This window comes from Gobio gobio, assembly GCF_949357685.1.
Source record: "Gobio gobio genome assembly, chromosome: 20".
NCBI lineage: Eukaryota > Metazoa > Chordata > Actinopteri > Cypriniformes > Gobionidae > Gobio > Gobio gobio.
Window position 1 is genome coordinate 17848134 of NC_137113.1, and position 18146 is coordinate 17866279.

At 38.4% G+C, this 18146-nt stretch overlaps 2 protein-coding genes across 3 annotated transcripts in view; both read left to right on the forward strand.

Moving 5' to 3' along the window:
• Positions 1–12451, forward strand: part of tdrd1 (tudor domain containing 1) — a gene marked incomplete at both ends in the record, with an annotated part of 31404 nt that extends 18953 nt beyond the window's left edge. The window contains 2 exons of the mRNA XM_079845567.1: positions 9353–9520; positions 12063–12451. Coding sequence (XP_079701693.1) covers positions 9353–9520; positions 12063–12451 — 557 coding nt within the window. The remainder of the gene's footprint in view (positions 1–9352; positions 9521–12062) is intronic.
• A 1499-nt stretch (positions 12452–13950) lies between these two features.
• The window catches only part of vwa2 (von Willebrand factor A domain containing 2), a 34674-nt gene continuing 30478 nt past the window's right edge, over positions 13951–18146 (forward strand). Inside the window, exon 1 of one of the 2 annotated variants that reach the window (XM_079845472.1) lies at positions 13951–14060. The gene's annotated coding sequence lies outside the window, so the exon portion shown is untranslated. Of the gene's footprint in view, positions 14061–16982; positions 17032–18146 lie in introns of those variants that run through there. The other variant, XM_079845473.1, reaches the window with a different exon arrangement.

Consider the following 18146-nt stretch of genomic DNA (forward strand, 5'->3'; position numbering starts at 1 on the left):
CATTCGCGTGCGCGGTTTTAACATGCGCTTTTCAGAGCGCGTGCACTAAAAGCCTGTCAAACACGCGATTACTGGACTAAGTAGTCGTCTTGCTGTGCTAATAATACTGTCAAATACACACAAGGTTAACATAAACACAGTCGGTTATGTCTAAAGTGAAAGTAAAATCGCATGCGTGTCTGTATATTAGATGCATGCAGGTCTTAAATTGACAACAGGGCAGTAGTGAACACGCGATCCTTAAAGGGGACAGTTCACTTATAAAATGATGTCATTATTCACTCACTCTAATATTGTTCCAAACCTGTATTCATTTCTCAATGACAGAATTTTCATTTTTTAGTGAAATATCCCTTTAATGTTAATACTACAACAAAAGACAAAGAGAAAATCGCTCACTGCTCGACTGAAAAACGAATACAGTAGCTAGACTTCACTATAAAATATACACTGATTCTATGTAGTTTTATTTTTTTATTCATTCAATTTCATACTTAAATGCTGCTATACAGCTCTGAGCTGCCAGTGTAAATCTATATATATACACACACGCACACGCACACACACACACGCACGCATACATACATTATCCAATACACTAGGAATGTGTACAAGGGTTTTTAGTAAAGGTTTTTTACTTTTAGTTTCAAGTAAAGTTTTAAGTTTAAGTAAGGTTTTTCAGTTCTTTTAAGTAAAATAAAGAAAGAGTATTACAATAAGTCTTTTTCTCTTTAACCTCTTGCTGTTCCTGTTGCCTAAGAATAGAATAACAAAAATTGTATGTGACAAGCCATCAGAACCGAACCGAACTGAAAACCGTGGTTAAAAACCGAGGTATGTATTGAACCGTGGACTAACTGTATTGTTGCATCCCATATATATATTATATGGGATGCAACAATACAGTTAGTCCACGGTTCAATACATACCTCGGTTTTTAACCACGGTTTTCGGTTCGGCTTTTTGCTATTCTATTCTTAGGCGACAGGAACAGCAAGAGGTTATTTATTGCAATACTTTCTTTATTTTACTTAAAATAATTGAAAAACCTTACTTAAACTTTAAACTTTACTTAAAAAAAAAAAAACTTGTACACATTCCTAGCGTATTGTATAATAGAAAATATATAAAGATTTACACTGGCAGCTCAGAGCTGTACAGCAGCATTTAAGTATGAAATTGAATGAATAAATGTAAAAATAAAACGCTACATAGACTTCACTATAAAATATACACTGATTCTTATTAAAGCTACTGTATTAGTTTTTCAGTCAAGAGCAGGGAGTGATTTTTCTCTTTGTCTTGTTGTTGTATTAACATTAAAGGGATAGTTCAGTCAAAAATGAAAATTCTGTCATCGAGAAATGAATACAGGTTTGGAACAATATTAGAGTGAGTAAATGACATAATTTTAGAGGTGAACTGTCCCTTTTAAGGATCGCGTGTTCACTACTGCCCTGTTGTCAATTTAAGACCTCCGTGCATCTAATATACAGACACACGCCATTTTACTTTCACTTTAGACATATCAAAGTGTTTGTTAACCTTGTGTGTAATTGACATTAGCGCAGTAAGATGACTACTTAGTTCAGTAATCTCGTGTTTGACAGGCGTTTAGTGCACGCGCTCGGAAAAGCGCATGTTAAAACCGCACACGCGAATGAAACCGGCAAGGCTTTGAAACGCATGCAAATAATGAACTTTCGTGATTGTGAATAACTATAGTGTTCCGTGAGTATAACTCTGCCACTAACGTGTGATGTGAATGTATGTCGCGTTGTTCAGTATTGGAATGGAGGAAAATGATAGAATTTGCAGAAAAATAATTAATTCAATGCAAAACCGCAATTCACAAGCGCGTATTGAACCGTGAAGGCAGTACCGAACGGTTCAATATTATATTGAGAATTGTGGCATCCCTAATAAATATATATATATATATATATATATATATATATATATATATATATATATATATATATATATATATATATATATATATATATATATATATATATATATATATATATATATATATATATATATATATATATATATATATATATATATATATAAATAATATTTTAGCTGAACACATTCTGTGCATCCATTGAGTTGAATCTGATTTGAAACCAAACTCAAATCGCTCAGAGTATTTGCACCATAAACTCTAGTGTGAACGTTCCCGACTCGCCTGCTGTATTGCTGAGAGCACTGTCACACACACACACACAGAGAGAGTCTTGCATGCTACGCAGAATCGACACGCTACATGTAAACAATATTCTTTGTTGTATTTTCTGTCAAAATAACGGAGTTCATTTGGAATTATTCCGCTTTTAAGAACAAGCAGAATATATGCGGTTTCTCAGGCAGTGTGTGTGGAATTCCAAACCTGCCATTATTAAAAATAAATATACAAATAAATGTAAAAAATAAAAAAATAAATGTATAAATAAATATACATAGAAAAGCGAAACGAAAATAATTTATACATTTCTTATTTGTGTATACAATTAAATTTTTCCATATTTATTTATTTCTACATTTATTTCGTCCTACATTTATTTGTGCGTAGGGTAATGATGAGGGCGTGGTTTACCTCAGACATAGCAATCGAGCTCAGAGTAGGCGAGGGCGAAGGGTTGAGGCCACAGTGACACCCTGTGGTCAACATAGACAGTATGAACGTCAGTAAGCTATACTTGTTGTGTGACTTCGATAGGTATATGGTTAATCTTAAATCTTATTGTATGACATGGATAGGCTACTCTTTATTCCGGACAGGGCCGTAGAACATCGTCTGGTCTGGATTTGTAAAATGTCCTGGGCTAACAAACATGATCAGCAACATCTTCAACAGACAGGGACTCTGAAATGGAAGCGCTTATATAGCGGTCAGAAAACACAGAAAGGAAGCTGCACATATACAGTGATGAAAATAAGTATTTGAACACCCTGCTATTTTGCAAGTTCTCCCACTTAGAAATCCTGGAGGGGTCTGAAATTGTCATCGTAGGTGCATGACCACTGTGAGACATAATCTAAAAAAAAAAAAAAATCCAGAAATCACAATGTATGATTTGTCTCTATTTATTTGTATGATACAGCTGCAAATAAGTATTTGAACACCTGAGAAAATCAATGTTAATATTTGGTACAGTAGCCTTTGTTTGCAATTACATAGGTCAAACGTTTCCTGTAGTTTTTCACCAGGTTTGCACACACTGCAGGAGGGATTTTGGCCCACTCCTCCACACAGATCTTCTCTAGATCAGTCAGGTTTCTGGCCTGTTACTGAGAAACACGGAGTTTGAGCTCCCTCCAAAGATTCTCTATTGGGTTTAGGTCTGGAGACTGGCTAGGCCACGCCAGAACCTTGATATGCTTCTTACAGAGACACTCCTTGGTTATCCTGGCTGTGTGCTTCGGGTCATTTTCATGTTGGAAGACCCAGCCTCGACCTATCTTCAATGCTCTAACTGAGGGAAGGAGGTTGTTCCCCAAAATCTCGCAATACATGGCCCCGGTCATCCTCTCCTTAATACAGTAGAGTCGCCCTGTCCAGGGTGTCCGCGGGGTTGTAAAAGGTAGTAAATTAAATTAGCCAAAATTAAGGGCATTAAAAAGTAGTAAACGTCATCGGACGATGTATTAAATTTTCGAGCCCATTTTTTTTAAGATACATTTTCAATTTGTTAAGTACAGGCCTTTTTTCCCCAAAAAAATTTGCGTGGATTTATTTATATGTTGAGTAGGACCTGCGCGATATCATGTGAGGTGGTGTTCATTCGCGCGTGCTGAAACAAACTGGGTACCCGGCTGGCTTGCTGCCAAGCATGTACGCGAGCTCTCTTCCATTCAGTAATTAAAGCATGGGGAAATGCAAGTTCTCGGGCCTCTGGCTGGAGGACTCACGATTTAAAGACTGGCTTAGGCCAGTATGCAACAGCCACAATCTTATTGCCACGTTTGCAAGAAGACAATTAATATAACCTGGGTGGGGGTGAATGGCTTCAAATCGCATATGTAAATAGCAGCCACCAAGCTAGGATGCGCGGACGTAGCGAGCAGCTTCCCATATCAATGTTCTGCGCAAAGGATGCATCAACGACCCCAACCTCCACTGCTTTGCCCTCAACCCCGACTGCTCTCCCGATTCAAACCACTGCAGTCAGCAGTAGCCTAACGTTAGTCCTAGCAGCATCATCAACAGGTTCGTGACAGACGTCAGACAGCAGACGCTATATGCCCTGTCACCACCGCTACATTGCGAGCTGTGGTGTTTACATCCTTGCAACTAAACACCACTCTTTATATTGGAGCGATGGCATTGAAGAGCTGTTTCGATATATGCAAGTTGCTTAAAGCTGGGCGTACTGTGCAATTTCAGCAAGCTTATCTACTCACACTGTACGAGTAGATCGCATGCGATGTAAAGCCAAAGCTCACGGTTTGTGCTCACACTGTGCGGATCGTCGAGCGCGACTTGTCTGCTCACTGTACGAGTGAAATATGCACGAAAAACCTATAACAGGGAGATAGCCTATCAAATGCATCAGCTATCGATATCAAGAGAATTTAGCATTTACAATTTATGTATATAAATGATTATTATTATTATTATTATTATTATTAGGGTAGGCCTACTTTTATTATTAAATTGATATTACATTTAATTTGCCCCTGTGATTTCATAATGCATCAATGCATAACCGACACTGCATAATAAAAGAATCGATAGATTAGCTTAGCCTAATCCTCATTATTTAAATACATTTTGCCCAATTAAACAAGGAATTATAGGCCTATAAATAAAATGATTATCAGTCTATATGTCAGAACACTACAATAATATCAGTATTATCAGAAAGTAAGAGCAGCTTTATTTAAAAAACAACTTGTTTAACACGAAATGGGCCTATACTTCTCTTCTAATTTGTTTCACAATATGGGCCACAAGAGAAATATTAAGAATATAAATTCAGACAGTTATAGGCTATACATTATCAGCATATGTTAAAGCAGATTTATATAAATAAAGAGATCTCTCTTGTCTCTGTGAGAATATGCGCCGAAAGCTTGTCAGATTTTACTTTCACTTTCTGTAGTGAATAATTGACCAGGTTTGAGACTTCACCGACTCTCGCGCACATTGCGTTTTTGTGATATCCACTGACTCGCCTTCATTATTTAAAACGAAAAAGAAAAAAAATCTATATTGCGCCGTGAAAATTGCTCTCGTTTCCCTCTGTACACTGCACGAACTATGAAGATGTTTCCTTCCTCTTCTGTCTTTACATCAACTGCCCACAGAGATGAGAATAGAAATAAAGTTATAATGACCTCGTTACATTGTGATGCAATGTTATTCCATTTGGAAAGATATTTCATTTACGCTACTATAGTTGCAGCTTGAAGTCGCGCTGGTATTAAAAAATATTTTTAAGGTATTAAAAAAGGTAGTAAAAGGTATTAAATTCAACTTAAGAAGTTCTGTATATACCCTGCCTGTCCCATGTGCAGAAAAACACCCCCAAAGCATGATGCTACCACCCCCATGCTTCACAGTAGGGATGGTGTTCTTGGGATGGTACTCATCATTCTTCTTCCTCCAAACACGTTTAGTGGAATTATGACCAAAAAGTTCTATTTTGGTCTCATCTGACCACATGACTTTCTCCCATAACTCCTCTGGATCATCCAAATGGTCATTGGCAAACTTAAGACGGGCCTGGACATGTGCTGGTTTAAGCAGGGGAACCTTCCGTGCCATGCATGATTTCAAACCATGACGTCTTGGTGTATTACCAAGAGTAACCTTGGAAATGGTGGTCCCAGCTCTTTTCAGGTCATTGACCAGCTCCTCCCGTGTAGTTCTGGGCTGATTTCTCACCTTTCTTGGGATCATTGAGACCCCACGAGGTGAGCTCTTTGCATGGAGCCCCAGTCCGAGGGAGATTGACAGTCATGTTTAGCTTCTTCCATTTTCTAATGATTGCTCCAACAGTGGACCTTTTTTCACCAAGCTGTTTGGCAATTTCCCCGTAGCCCTTTCCAGCCTTGTGGAGGTGTACAATTTTGTCTCTAGTGTCTTTGGACAGCTCTTTGGTCTTGGCCATGTTAGTAGTTGGATTCTTACAGATTGTATGGGTTGGACAGGTGTCTTTATGCAGCTAAAGACCTCAAATAGGTGCATCTAATTTAGGATAATAAATGGAGTGGAGGTGGATATTTTAAAGGCAGACTAACAGATCTTTGAGGGTCAGAATTCTTGCTGATAGACAGGTGTTCAAATACTTATTTGCAGCTGTATCATACAAATAAATAGTTAAAAAATCATACATTGTGATTTCTGGATTTTTTTTTAGATTGTCATCGTAGGTGCATGTCCACTGTGAGAGACAATTTCAGACCCCTCCATGATTTCTAAGTGGGAGAACTTGCAAAATATCAGGGTGTTCAAATACTTATTTTCCTCACTGTTAGGGATGGGCATTTTTGTCAATTTCTCATTTCGATCATCGATAGGTCTCAAACGAGTACTCGGGGGCGGGGCATGTGCAGGGGGCGGGGCTTGTCCGTCATTGAGATCATGAAAACTGTTATGAAAATGGTTGTTGACAAATACAAGTGACATATAAACAGGTATATGAAAACATGAACATATAAAACAAAAAATAACTGCTAGATTATGATGCATAAATGTCTTTGAAAAAGAAACCTCTTTATAAAATGACCGTCTCAAATAACCAAGTCAGTAATATCGAGCATTGCCTTTGAGCTGAAACTGTGAAATAACACGAGCTTGCTAGCTGGTTAATAAACTCAACCAAACGCACCCTATATCAATATTAATATGAAGATTATTATGAACCTATTACAACTTAAATCAACACAAAAGGACGTGAATGCGCACGTGAACTTCAGCGTGCTAGATTTTACAGGCTATGGTTTGAAACGGAACATTTTGAATGCGCTCTTCCCTTAACAACGCTGATACACGGACAACGAAAGCACACAGAAACAACATTTTATTAAAATAGTGTTCTCATTATAATGCTTTGACAGATTGACTCTGCACATCATGCACTTCATTTTATTATTCATGATCGAAGGGTTTACAGACATCACTGCGCGTTTTCGAACTCATAACGAAAAACAACTTTAAATAAACTAGGTCTACTGTTAGAAAAATATGAGAACAGTATAGCACTGCTGCATTACTAATATCAATGATTCTGAGAAACAAATAGCCTATCTAAAAAGAATATGACTGTCTCTAAACCATCATTTTGAGCTGAAACTGAAGAGAATGAACAGCAGCCTGTATAACGGCAGCGCTTTGCTAGCTTAAGCTCAACCAAACGCTTCTTATATTAGATTAATCAGATAGACAACATAAAAGTAATCTTACAACGTGCATCTGCAGGAAAGGACGCGAATGCGCACATGAACTTCACGCGCTAGTCTGAGTGTTCTCGTTTCTCTGTGTATCAGCTGATACACGGGGAACTAAGCACAGATCATTACAGCATTCTAATTTCCATCGTGTTCTCATTATAATGCTATGTAGGCTATGACAGATTGGCGCATATTGCACTAACCATTTAATGATCACAGAGATTCCAGACATCACTGCAGTGCACGCCTCAGTTTCACTTTATTTCACCGCGGTCTGGAGGTGTGCTGTATAACGCTAACCAATCAGACCTCCGGTACCGCGCAAAGCGACACAATAACCAATAAAAAGAGACAAATTTTTTTTTTTCTGGGCGATCATCGTTCTCATGATCGCTGTCACGTTCAAGTACTCGATTACTCGACCACTGTTGCCCATCCCTACGCACTGTATATAATGTATATAATTATATATATTTTTTTTAAGAGCATCGCATCATACAAGAGCTGCAAGTAATTTTCTCTTTGCCTTTTGTTGTTTAATTCACATTAATGGCTCAATCGTCACCAGGTTTATTAGATGCTGCCCCTTTAAGAACAGATGCAGATCTAATATTCTCCCAACTATTTATGCCCATTTAAGCTAAACTGTGTTTAAGTGAATACTCTCCAAGCCTGTCATTTTGAGAAATAGGCTACTTTGTTGTGCATTTGATGGTTAAGTCGCGCACACGAAGCATATGTGCAAGTCGGTGTGTTTCGCAGCGTGTACGCGCGCACGCCCGCCTTGAACTTGGAAACAGCGTCTATTGCGTGCATTGTGCTTTTCATTTAATCAAACACGTTCTGCTATTTAGGCGAAGTGGAGAGTGCATTTGACAACAATCACAGATTGTGCTGAATCTGACATTAAATGCATGTTTGGGGAGAAATGACAGCGCGCGCTATGAAGGGAAGGAAGTTGTGCTAGACGATGCGCGAGCATAGTTTATAATAGTTTTACCTCATATCATCTTTTTATAATCCTTGGAAGCGAAAATAAAAGATTAATATCACAGCCCTAAAGTGTAAGCAGACTACATTTTTTTTAGTTCTCTGGCCATCGTCAATCTCTCTTTTAAAGTGTGCAAGTGAATGTCGTGATATTACTGATCATGTGACGATTTTGCAGTGGTGCTGAAAATCCGGCTGCGCTGCTGTGAATACATTGTAGGGGAAACACTGAAACTATATAGAAAATGGCCGCGATAGGCTGAAGAAAAGCCGCGATGTCAAACGAACACTCAAGGAGAACTGAGTTACAAACAAAACACCAATTCAAACACTTGGGTGTCTTACACAGGTCACTATATACAATATCAGTGATTTAATCCGATGATTTATCGACTAAAAACCACTTCATTACCACAATCTATCAGCATCACTCCTCACCTTCACCTCTAGTTGGTGAGCTATTTTTAGAACAGGCCCACGGGCGACTCATGTGGTCCTTGCGGGCGACCTGGTGCCCGTGGGCAACATGTTGGTGATCCCTGATTTAGTTGTTTAATGCACTCCGGAAATTCAAATGGCTGTGCACATTTATTTCTTGTTAATCGAATAAAACTTAAGTTAAGAATTACAAAACTTAAGTAACATGCAAGCGCTTGTAATGAAACATTCAAAATGGCTATTAAAAAGAAGTATCAGGTGAGGATTCATTGGTGGAATTCCTAGCTAAGCCAGTAATTCCAGGTCTGTCTGAAAGACACACCTGTTGTGGAACTCGCAGCTTTTAAACTACAGCTGTAAGTGTGGGTCTGTGCAACAATCCCCTATATAAATGACTTAGCATCATGAAACTCAAAAGCTACATCACAGACATTAAAATGTTTTTTCAATACCTCAAATATTCTGTTGTGATGTGGTTGTGTTGTCTTAAACCAGTCAAAAAAAACCTCTCATCATTCAGGTGACAAAAACTGGTACAGAGCGGTTGTGTTGGAGGTGACGACCAAGCATGCGCATGTAATTTACGCCGATTATGGAAACATGGAGACCGTCCCTGTCTCCAGTATCCTTCCCATCACCAAAGAACTTCTCCAGCATCCATTCCAGATCGTCCGGTGTGCACTGGCGGGTAAGACTTTAGCAACGATTGGTTCAAATTTACACGAGTTAATGTTAAAGCCCTTGTAAAGCTGGGCTCGGACTACAGGAGTTTTTAAATCCTAACCAATTATGAAATCTGGTTGCATCACGCACATAAGGACAATCATGGCTGACACCCTAAAAGATGTTTAGTTTTGACTTTACAGGGACTTTACTATGTGTTCTGAGTTTCTCACACCACAGATAAATGTGTTATTAACCACCCAGCCAAATTTGAATTATTAAAAAATCCGCCAAGTACATAAAATAGCTTATCAAAAACTTGAAAAAATGAGCAGCATTCTCTGCTCTCAAACGCTGGGGGTGTGTCCGCTGGCGGCGCCGAAACCACGCCCACTCGTGGGAAAGCTGGCGTAGCAAAACAAGACAACACTCACTGATCACGAGCGTCTATGATCACGACGCACCAGATGTCGGCGGGACGGGAGGACTAAGGCCGGGGCGGGGGATAGTCGGTTCTGCAGCGGATTATCAGTGAATCCCAGTTGTCTCCGGTGAAAGTTTGTAAAACGATCCGGTGTATTGTCACTGCAGACTCAGAGGCAGGCGTCGGTGGTTATCCTCAGCTCTCCATCAAGATGGCTGTTCACAAAATTAATCCACCTCTTCTTGATCATCGTTTTTGTTTTGAAAGCTGTTTTGTAAGTTGTAGACTATAGTAACTAACAGTACTGACAGTAACTCGCGATCGAGCGGGCAAACTAATGCGAATGTGCTCTAGTTATGATCGTGTTACGGGAGGAGCCAGGCTCGGTGGCTCCAGTGCGTCATCAAGCCACCGTTTTAGCCCCGCCCAGAAAATCCTGAACACAGCAACGGTGAAAAACTGTTTAACGGTCTAACTTCTGAATTCAGTACTACATAGTTCAGTCTTTGTAATTTGTTTCAGCAATACATTTCTAACATTTATAATGTGTTTAGAAAAAAATCTCAGAATTGCCTTTACAGGGACTTTAACATGATCGTCATATCCAGGGTTTTTCCTGGGTCAAAAATGGTCTTCGGTGGTGGCTGACAGACATGGTCATCCACACACTCCGTAAAAAGTACCCTACCCACGTGATCTGAGAGCGCAATACTGACAATAAATTTAAAATGAATGCAAAAACGTTTAATTTTTGCTTCTCTTGTTGATATCTAATTTTTTACACTATTTACAGATAGTTTTGGTATATAATCATATCAATATTAAAAATTAAAAATGTTCTGCCATATACTATTTAATAAATGTATCAGCTAGCAAACAACAACTTTGTTCTGGTTTCACCTCACTCCAGTCTAAACTAAATGATTTTAGGCTATTTATTTTACTACACATTGTGAACACAAATAAGCTGAAAGACTGTGGATTATTAAAATGAATTCTCACTAACCACTCTTGCTAAATTGGGGAAGCACACTTGTCTTATTTCAGAGGTGTTCTGAGTAAATGAATAAACTGATTCGTGAGTGTTGGACAGATCAGACAGATAACCAGTCGTTAAAATGATTTGGTTCAAAGAAGTCATTAGGTCGCCAATCGGACATTAGCAGGCGCGTTGTGTGCGAATCCCGTTTGTTAGAACATTGCGAAAGAGATTTGTCAACACACCGAAAACGTTTCATAACTGGATAGAATTTGTTTGCCGTTTATTGAAAGTATGGTTTATGTCAACTGGTCAGAGAAGAGTCAGCGTTTTTTGAGCACAATTTATACCCGGCGGTAACTAACTCCCAAAGGAGAAAATTGTCTGAATGCGCCACGTGGATTCGGTCTTCCGACTTTTTTGATTTTGAATATGTGAAATATGAGAGAGCTAAAACAGTGCTCATTTTGAAGACGAGTGAGTGCGGGGGATGGGCTATCTGCTCTTTCTCTCTGTCTCAGTTAACATGCGCCCGATCACAAGCGCAGCAGTCATCTACATCACTCATAAATCACACTATCTGATCAAATAAGGCTTTGGCGGGACATTCGTTTTGGCGGCAGGCAAAACTTTCAATGCAGGAAAAACCCTGATATCACGTGATCTCATGCGGATGTTAGCTAAATTAATATTGTCTGTTCTTCAGGGAGAACTGGAGGAGAGATTAACTGCCATTTTTAATATGCTAACTAACGTTAGTGCCAAGGGCTAAAATGTTTACCATTTGCATGGCAGCAACGTCAGCATGTTAGCTTATAGTGCTAGCAGCTTTCTTCACAGCTCTTCTTTTTGTCCGTACGGTTGTAGTGCGTTTTCGAAGACATGTTATACTGGCAGTCGAGTTGTTGCCACTCTTCCACTGGCCCGTCCTCCATCTCCACTGTCCAATGGATCTGTACAGTTTGTTTCATGGTCGCGGTTTCAAAACTTTTTTTTTAATTCAGCTCAGTCTCCTTGTAGACTTGGGAGGGGTAAATTGGCCTAAAACTCCTGTAGTCTGAGCCAGGCTTAAGTCGCAGGACGGATTTAGATTTCTTCTAAAATTGTCGGGCCTGTGTTTTTTCTTTCTTTTTTTTCTTTTCTTTTTTTTTCTTTCCTGCACAGGTAAAGAGCACTTTCCAAAAGTGTGGCCCACTGAAGTTTTGGAACTCTTTGGGATTCAGTTGAGTGGGGGCGTCCTGGCAACTTTGCAGGGCTTTGATGGGACCTCCAACCTGCTAACTCTTACCCAGCAGTCAGGTCAAGTTGACAGAGACATTAATTCCATCATCCTTGGAGCTCGGCAGAAAGGACCGAGCAAGGCTAACTTACAGCAGCCTGCCATTGTCATAGAGGAGAAAAAGGATCAGAAGCAGACAACAACTGTCAGCTCAAACAAGCCTGCAGATCAAACTCAGTCTGCAGATATTGAGAAACGTGACTTGAAAGATCAAGCGCCCCCTTTAAGTGCCAGCTACAGGCTTGAGGAACCAGGTGAGGAATTACAAATTTAGCAGAATTCATGTTGGCAAGAAGACTAAGTAGTAATGTAGGTGTTTACTGGGCTTGCGCAAGAATTTGTCCAGGATATTTAGCAATGAAATACTGGTGCACAGGTGCTGTTCCACCTGGTGTTCTCAGCTGTAACTCAAAGGTGTTATTTAAAAGGAGCCTTGTCATCATATCCAGGGAAGCAGTTGTCAAACATTTATTATGTCTGATTTCAGAAAACATGCCCAAAAGGTTGACTACAGTGGAATGCACTGAGACTCAAGACATTACAAGCTCAAAGGGCAGCAGTGGTGGGTATTATTGGCGTTTCTGAGACTGACAACTTGCAAAGGATTGTAAAAATATTTACATTTGTAATCCCTAAATGCCAATTCACACTGCACCGACTCTGAGGCACTTTGTTGGGTTTTTTCGCATCAGTGTGTTACTTGTCGGCTTCTGTTGGTGTTGGTCGGCACATACGGGTCGTGGGATATCTGAGAAGTGACGTACTGTAATTCTGGTGATTTGCCCATGTTGATCGGTGTCTGTCAGTGCATTGTGAATTTGCCTTAACAGTCATGGTGCATGGCCAAAGGCTGATTTCTGTTTAAGGGGTAATCTTAGTACCTTTAAAACACAAATATACAAATTATTAACATTTTAAATTTGTCTTACTTTCCAGCTCCCAAACCATGCTGCTGTCTTGAGCTGAAGCAAAAGGTTGGAAAGCTGCAAACAAAAGTCATGATTCTTTTGGAAAGCTAATGCATAGTTTACACATGCATATGGTTAATTTTATTGATTGATTTTAATTATTTTCCCCCTACAGATTGACCATATTGAGAAATTGATTCTGCTCCTTGTCGAACAAGTTGGTGGAACCAAATAGTAAATCGAGATCTTTAGTGTCAAGTTGCTTTTATCTTTAGAAAGATGTGAAATATTTATTTTTGTTTTATTGAACTATTGTTGCTATTGTTTTATTATAGCTTATATAATGTTTGTGCTTTTATTTCTTGAGCCAAGAGAGAATGTAACTATTAATCGTCAATAATGCAACATTGCCATTCAGTTTTCCAGTTCAACATGGTCAGTTTTGTTTTTCTATGGCCAGTTTTGTTCCTTCAATGTGCCAGTGTGATTAAAGTACTTAAGTTTGTTTGAAGCCAAATTTTTATTTTTATTAGAGTACCCACTGTGTGTGTATTTATATAATTTACACCTCTAAAACTAATGTTGACTTCTGATTTCAAGATATAAGAGACATACAGCCTGTCACCATTCACATTACTGAGTAGAAAAAGATGTTATGCAGGTGAATGAGTCTTATGTCACTCGCAATAAAGATGTACCTGTTTGAAAAAACGAGACTTTTCATTGTGGGTTGAACAACTCCTTGCCTGTTCCTTATTTACTTAATTCGAGACATATCGGTGACACGTTTTAATAACTTAAATTTTAATCTTGGTCTTGGCTTGATAAGTGGTCTGTAGAGCGTGTTGAGGATGAAGTCAGTACGGAAGTAGATGAGCAGAGCACCCTCTCCTGTTCAACGCGACCTGAGCCTCCGAGTTACTGCACTAGAGAAACTGACACTTCAGTGCCTTCGGTGAGAACGGAACGGGAGAGGTGAGACATGCGTTTATCAATAGGAACTATCTTGTTTTTTTCTACGTGTCTGTCTTCTAAAATAAATGCTTAATGATTTCATTGAGCTAAAGTGTTATTCCGAGGCTTTAATCTCAAATAGTCGGTGCAGCAGTGTAAGAAATTTAAACGATTACGAGTGATTTTTAGGGTCTTACACTGTCTCGCAGGGTATTACTGTACTGTATTTTCATGGATCGTGTCAATGGGACAGTTTAACTGAGCGTCATTTTGTTACATGCACAGGGAAATTAATGTATACGAAGTTTTTGCCCGGTTATTTTTACTTGCATTAAATCGACCTTATTACTAAAATCAAAACTTCTATGAAAAAAATTGGGTTACTCTTTCTGGAAAAAACATTGACAATGGAATTAAGTTTTATTTAAATATTTGTTCTGAAATGACGAATACATTTTGCGACAGTCGGAATACAAACGTAAATGAGGCAAAGAACAATGTTGTGGGGTTTATTAGATTTCACGAAATAGGCAAATCTAAAATACGCTTAATATGTAAATGTAGATTAAAAGAGTAAACAATGGATAATGAAATTCTCTGTGGCGGCTGCATGCGTGACATCACTGCACTATTTTACTGAAGTAACGTTAATGATGCTTCTAGATGACCCACAAATATTTCAGCAATTTCTAATATAATGCAATTTATATCATTCTAAATGTCATAAAATGAAGTTTGTTTTTCAAAATGGATAGTCACAAATTAATTTAAATAAAGACCACCATAACTCAACAGGAGATGTCCTTTCATCCTCAACCTCTCTTCTCATTTACTGTCACTTCTCTGATTATAGGACCCAATGCACTAAGCTCAAGTCATTTGCTCCGTGCATAGGGATCAAGCAGCTGCAAACACTGGTGTCTCGTCCATTAACAAGCGTTGCATTTTAAGCTCTGCAATTTAAAATAAATATATTTAGCATGTTTTCAAGTATCATACAACATGAAAGCTGATGTAGGTTTCAAAATTAAATGTAGAAATCAAAATTAACATTTGTTGTTTTTATGAGATATTGCAGTATTTTATAAATAAATGATTTATCCATTTAATAAATGATTTATACTTCACTGCACTGGCGGGACAACCTGTCACTCGCATGACACAGCAGCAAACCACAACCGTCCAATCAATTCACAATGGACCACTTCAAGTCACCTATATTTTTCTTTGAGAAACTTTTTCACATTTCGATATAAGTCACAATAGGGAAGAAAAGACGATCACAACTTGCGTTTCATGCAGACTTTAAGTAGTTTTTAGAGGATTTTAGGATGATTCAGTTTACTGACACTGGATTGCTATGCGTGAAGCTGTAGAATGTTTTTAGGTTTGATTTTTGATTGTGGCCTAGGAAGACACGACTATAGTTATTAGTTAGGCCAGTGGTTTTCAAACTGAGGTCTGAGAACCCCCAGGGGACTACAAGGGAGTGCATGGAAAAGTTTAGAGAAAAACAGTAAGGCATACCTCGGGTCTTTAGAGACCCGGCAGGAACAATATTCACTACCCTCCTCATTTTTTTAAAAAAAATGTTAGACATCAACCTTTTTAGTATTCCTCAATTCATAATAAACAATATAACAAGAAAACAATTATAAAAAAATATTTTTTGGTAAAAATTGTATAGTTCGTGAACGACCTATACTTAGTGTGTATAACATAGTGTGTACTTAACATAACATCTTGTACTTAGTGTGTAACAGTGAAATAATATTTTTTTTCAGCACAACAATAATTGAATATTTTATGACTTAGTAAGTGCAATTCACCATTATTCCACAAGTCTGATCCACAATGATGAAGTGGCGTTTCACTCACAGGCAGAAAACAAAAGAATAGGAAGAATTATCAGCAAAACTTTAAATGGCTCAGTGATTTAGCGCAGAGCAACTACTGAATTCAATCAAATCTTAGTGCCACTGAGGGTGGATCTGGTGAAGAAACTGTCAGCGATCAAAATGAACATGTTGAAAATGATAGTTTTGAAATGCCGAATATGAGCCAGATGCTGAATGTACTAGGAAATGAGTTCTGACGGGGACTGTGATGATGGTATAAAACATCTGCTCAAACTGAACCCTTCCAAGTTCCAAAAGCTAACAAAATATGCTTTATTTTATTCTTCTGTAATTGTTACTCTAATATCAGGAGAGTTGTATATTATCGCGACAGGTAGAGATCCATCCGTGTTAGATTGGCGAAACGTTCATGCATTTAAGGGTTAAAAATGTTAACAATATAAAATAAGATTTATATGAAATATAAATGCAAATGTATTAAAATAAGAAAATGATTTAAATAATAAAAATATAACATTTTTGCATGGAGCTTCCTCGAGCGAGGATGATCATATTTTTAGGGGGGGTTTTCATCTAAAAGTTTTGGTTAGGAATTGTTCATAGATAAAGTAGGAAATAATTAAAGTGAAAGCTTAGGCCAGTGAGGAATGTATGAAATTGAGAAAATAAAGAGGAATTAGGAGAGAAGAGCTACTGGGTTGATCTGGCCCTAGACGGCTCCACTTGTTACACAGACCGAGACGGGTGGTTAGTCAAGGTTATCGTATGGCAGGATTGTGAGGTGCTCTTAGAATCCAGATGATTATCAGCCTCAAAGAAGGTTCTTTTAAATGGCACCTGAACAAGTGCTGTCTTCTTCCTGCTGTTCATTCACAGGCAGGAAATGCACCTTATCAGGGTAAGATTTTATCAGATTCCCTTCCACAACTTTAGTCCGATATTCTAAAGTCTGAGAAAGAGTGCTGTGTGACTGAATTGTCCATAAGTCTTTCTCTCAGTTTGCTGGATTTGATAGATTCTATCTTTACGAATGTCAGGTGGCATTCCTAACGTTTCTTTTCTCTCGAGTGGTGCTCTGTGGGGATCTTCAGAAGTCCAACCGTGAGTGAGACGATCAAAGAGTGGCTTCACAGGTCTGAACTGCCTCAATAGTCACTTCATTTCATTCCAAAACTGATAACCACTCTGCCTTTTAAACTGCTCTTAACACCTGGAACCTGACCAATCAGATACAGCCGTGCAGACATAACACACACACACACACACACACACATTTTGCTTGTGCTCTTTAAATGTCTCTAAAACACGTTTGAAGAAAAGATTCCACTGAATGCACACCATGATTGTCATCTTGGACATAGATCTGAACATATAGACTTGAAATACTGTCTGCCTTTTTTCAACCACAAAGACTGCGTTTGGGAAGGTTTGTAAACTGGAATTAGCAGTGATATGTGTGAGGGTAGGTGTCTTTAAGTGTGTGTTAGATGTGTCTGTGCTGAGGCAGTTTCTACCTAAAAATCTATGTCTATGATTTTTAAAGGTTTCTTATGCTCACCAAGGCTGCATTCATTTGGTCAAAAATACAGTAAAACTGTAATGTGCAATATTATTTAAAATAACTTTTCTATTTGTAAATATAATTGTCTTGTGATAGCAAATTTTCAGCAACCATTTCATAATTGTCTTGTGATAGCAAATTTTCAGCAACCATTTCTACAGTCTTCAGTCACATGATCCTTTAGAAATCAGTCTAATATGCTGATTTGGTGCTCAAGAAGTGAAGTTTTAGTAACTAATTTCGGGAGGAGCACGTCCAGATAATTAAACCTATCTAAACAATGGAGCACGCCAGATAATGTAACCTAATCAAACCCAAGTGAAGCACCCTCAGATAATTAAACCTAATTAAACACATGTGGAGCATATCTAGCCAATCGATTTAATCAACGATAAGAGGTGTGTGTGTATATATACAGCATATTTACCTTCTTTCGTTGACCGTTTTTATTTTTAGCATCCCTCCACCACCCCATCTCCTCACTTTGATTTAATAAACTCATTAGACGTCAACACAATCCATAATAAAATACAGTCTAGTTCTAGACTATCTTCATCATGGGGGGGATACTCTGGGTTCGGGCCAAATTCCGAGCCCGGAGCCCTCCCCCGGACAGCACGCCAAATACGCATAATCTTTACTCCATTTAATTTGATGTACGTGTGAACTCGTGAAACATTATTATTA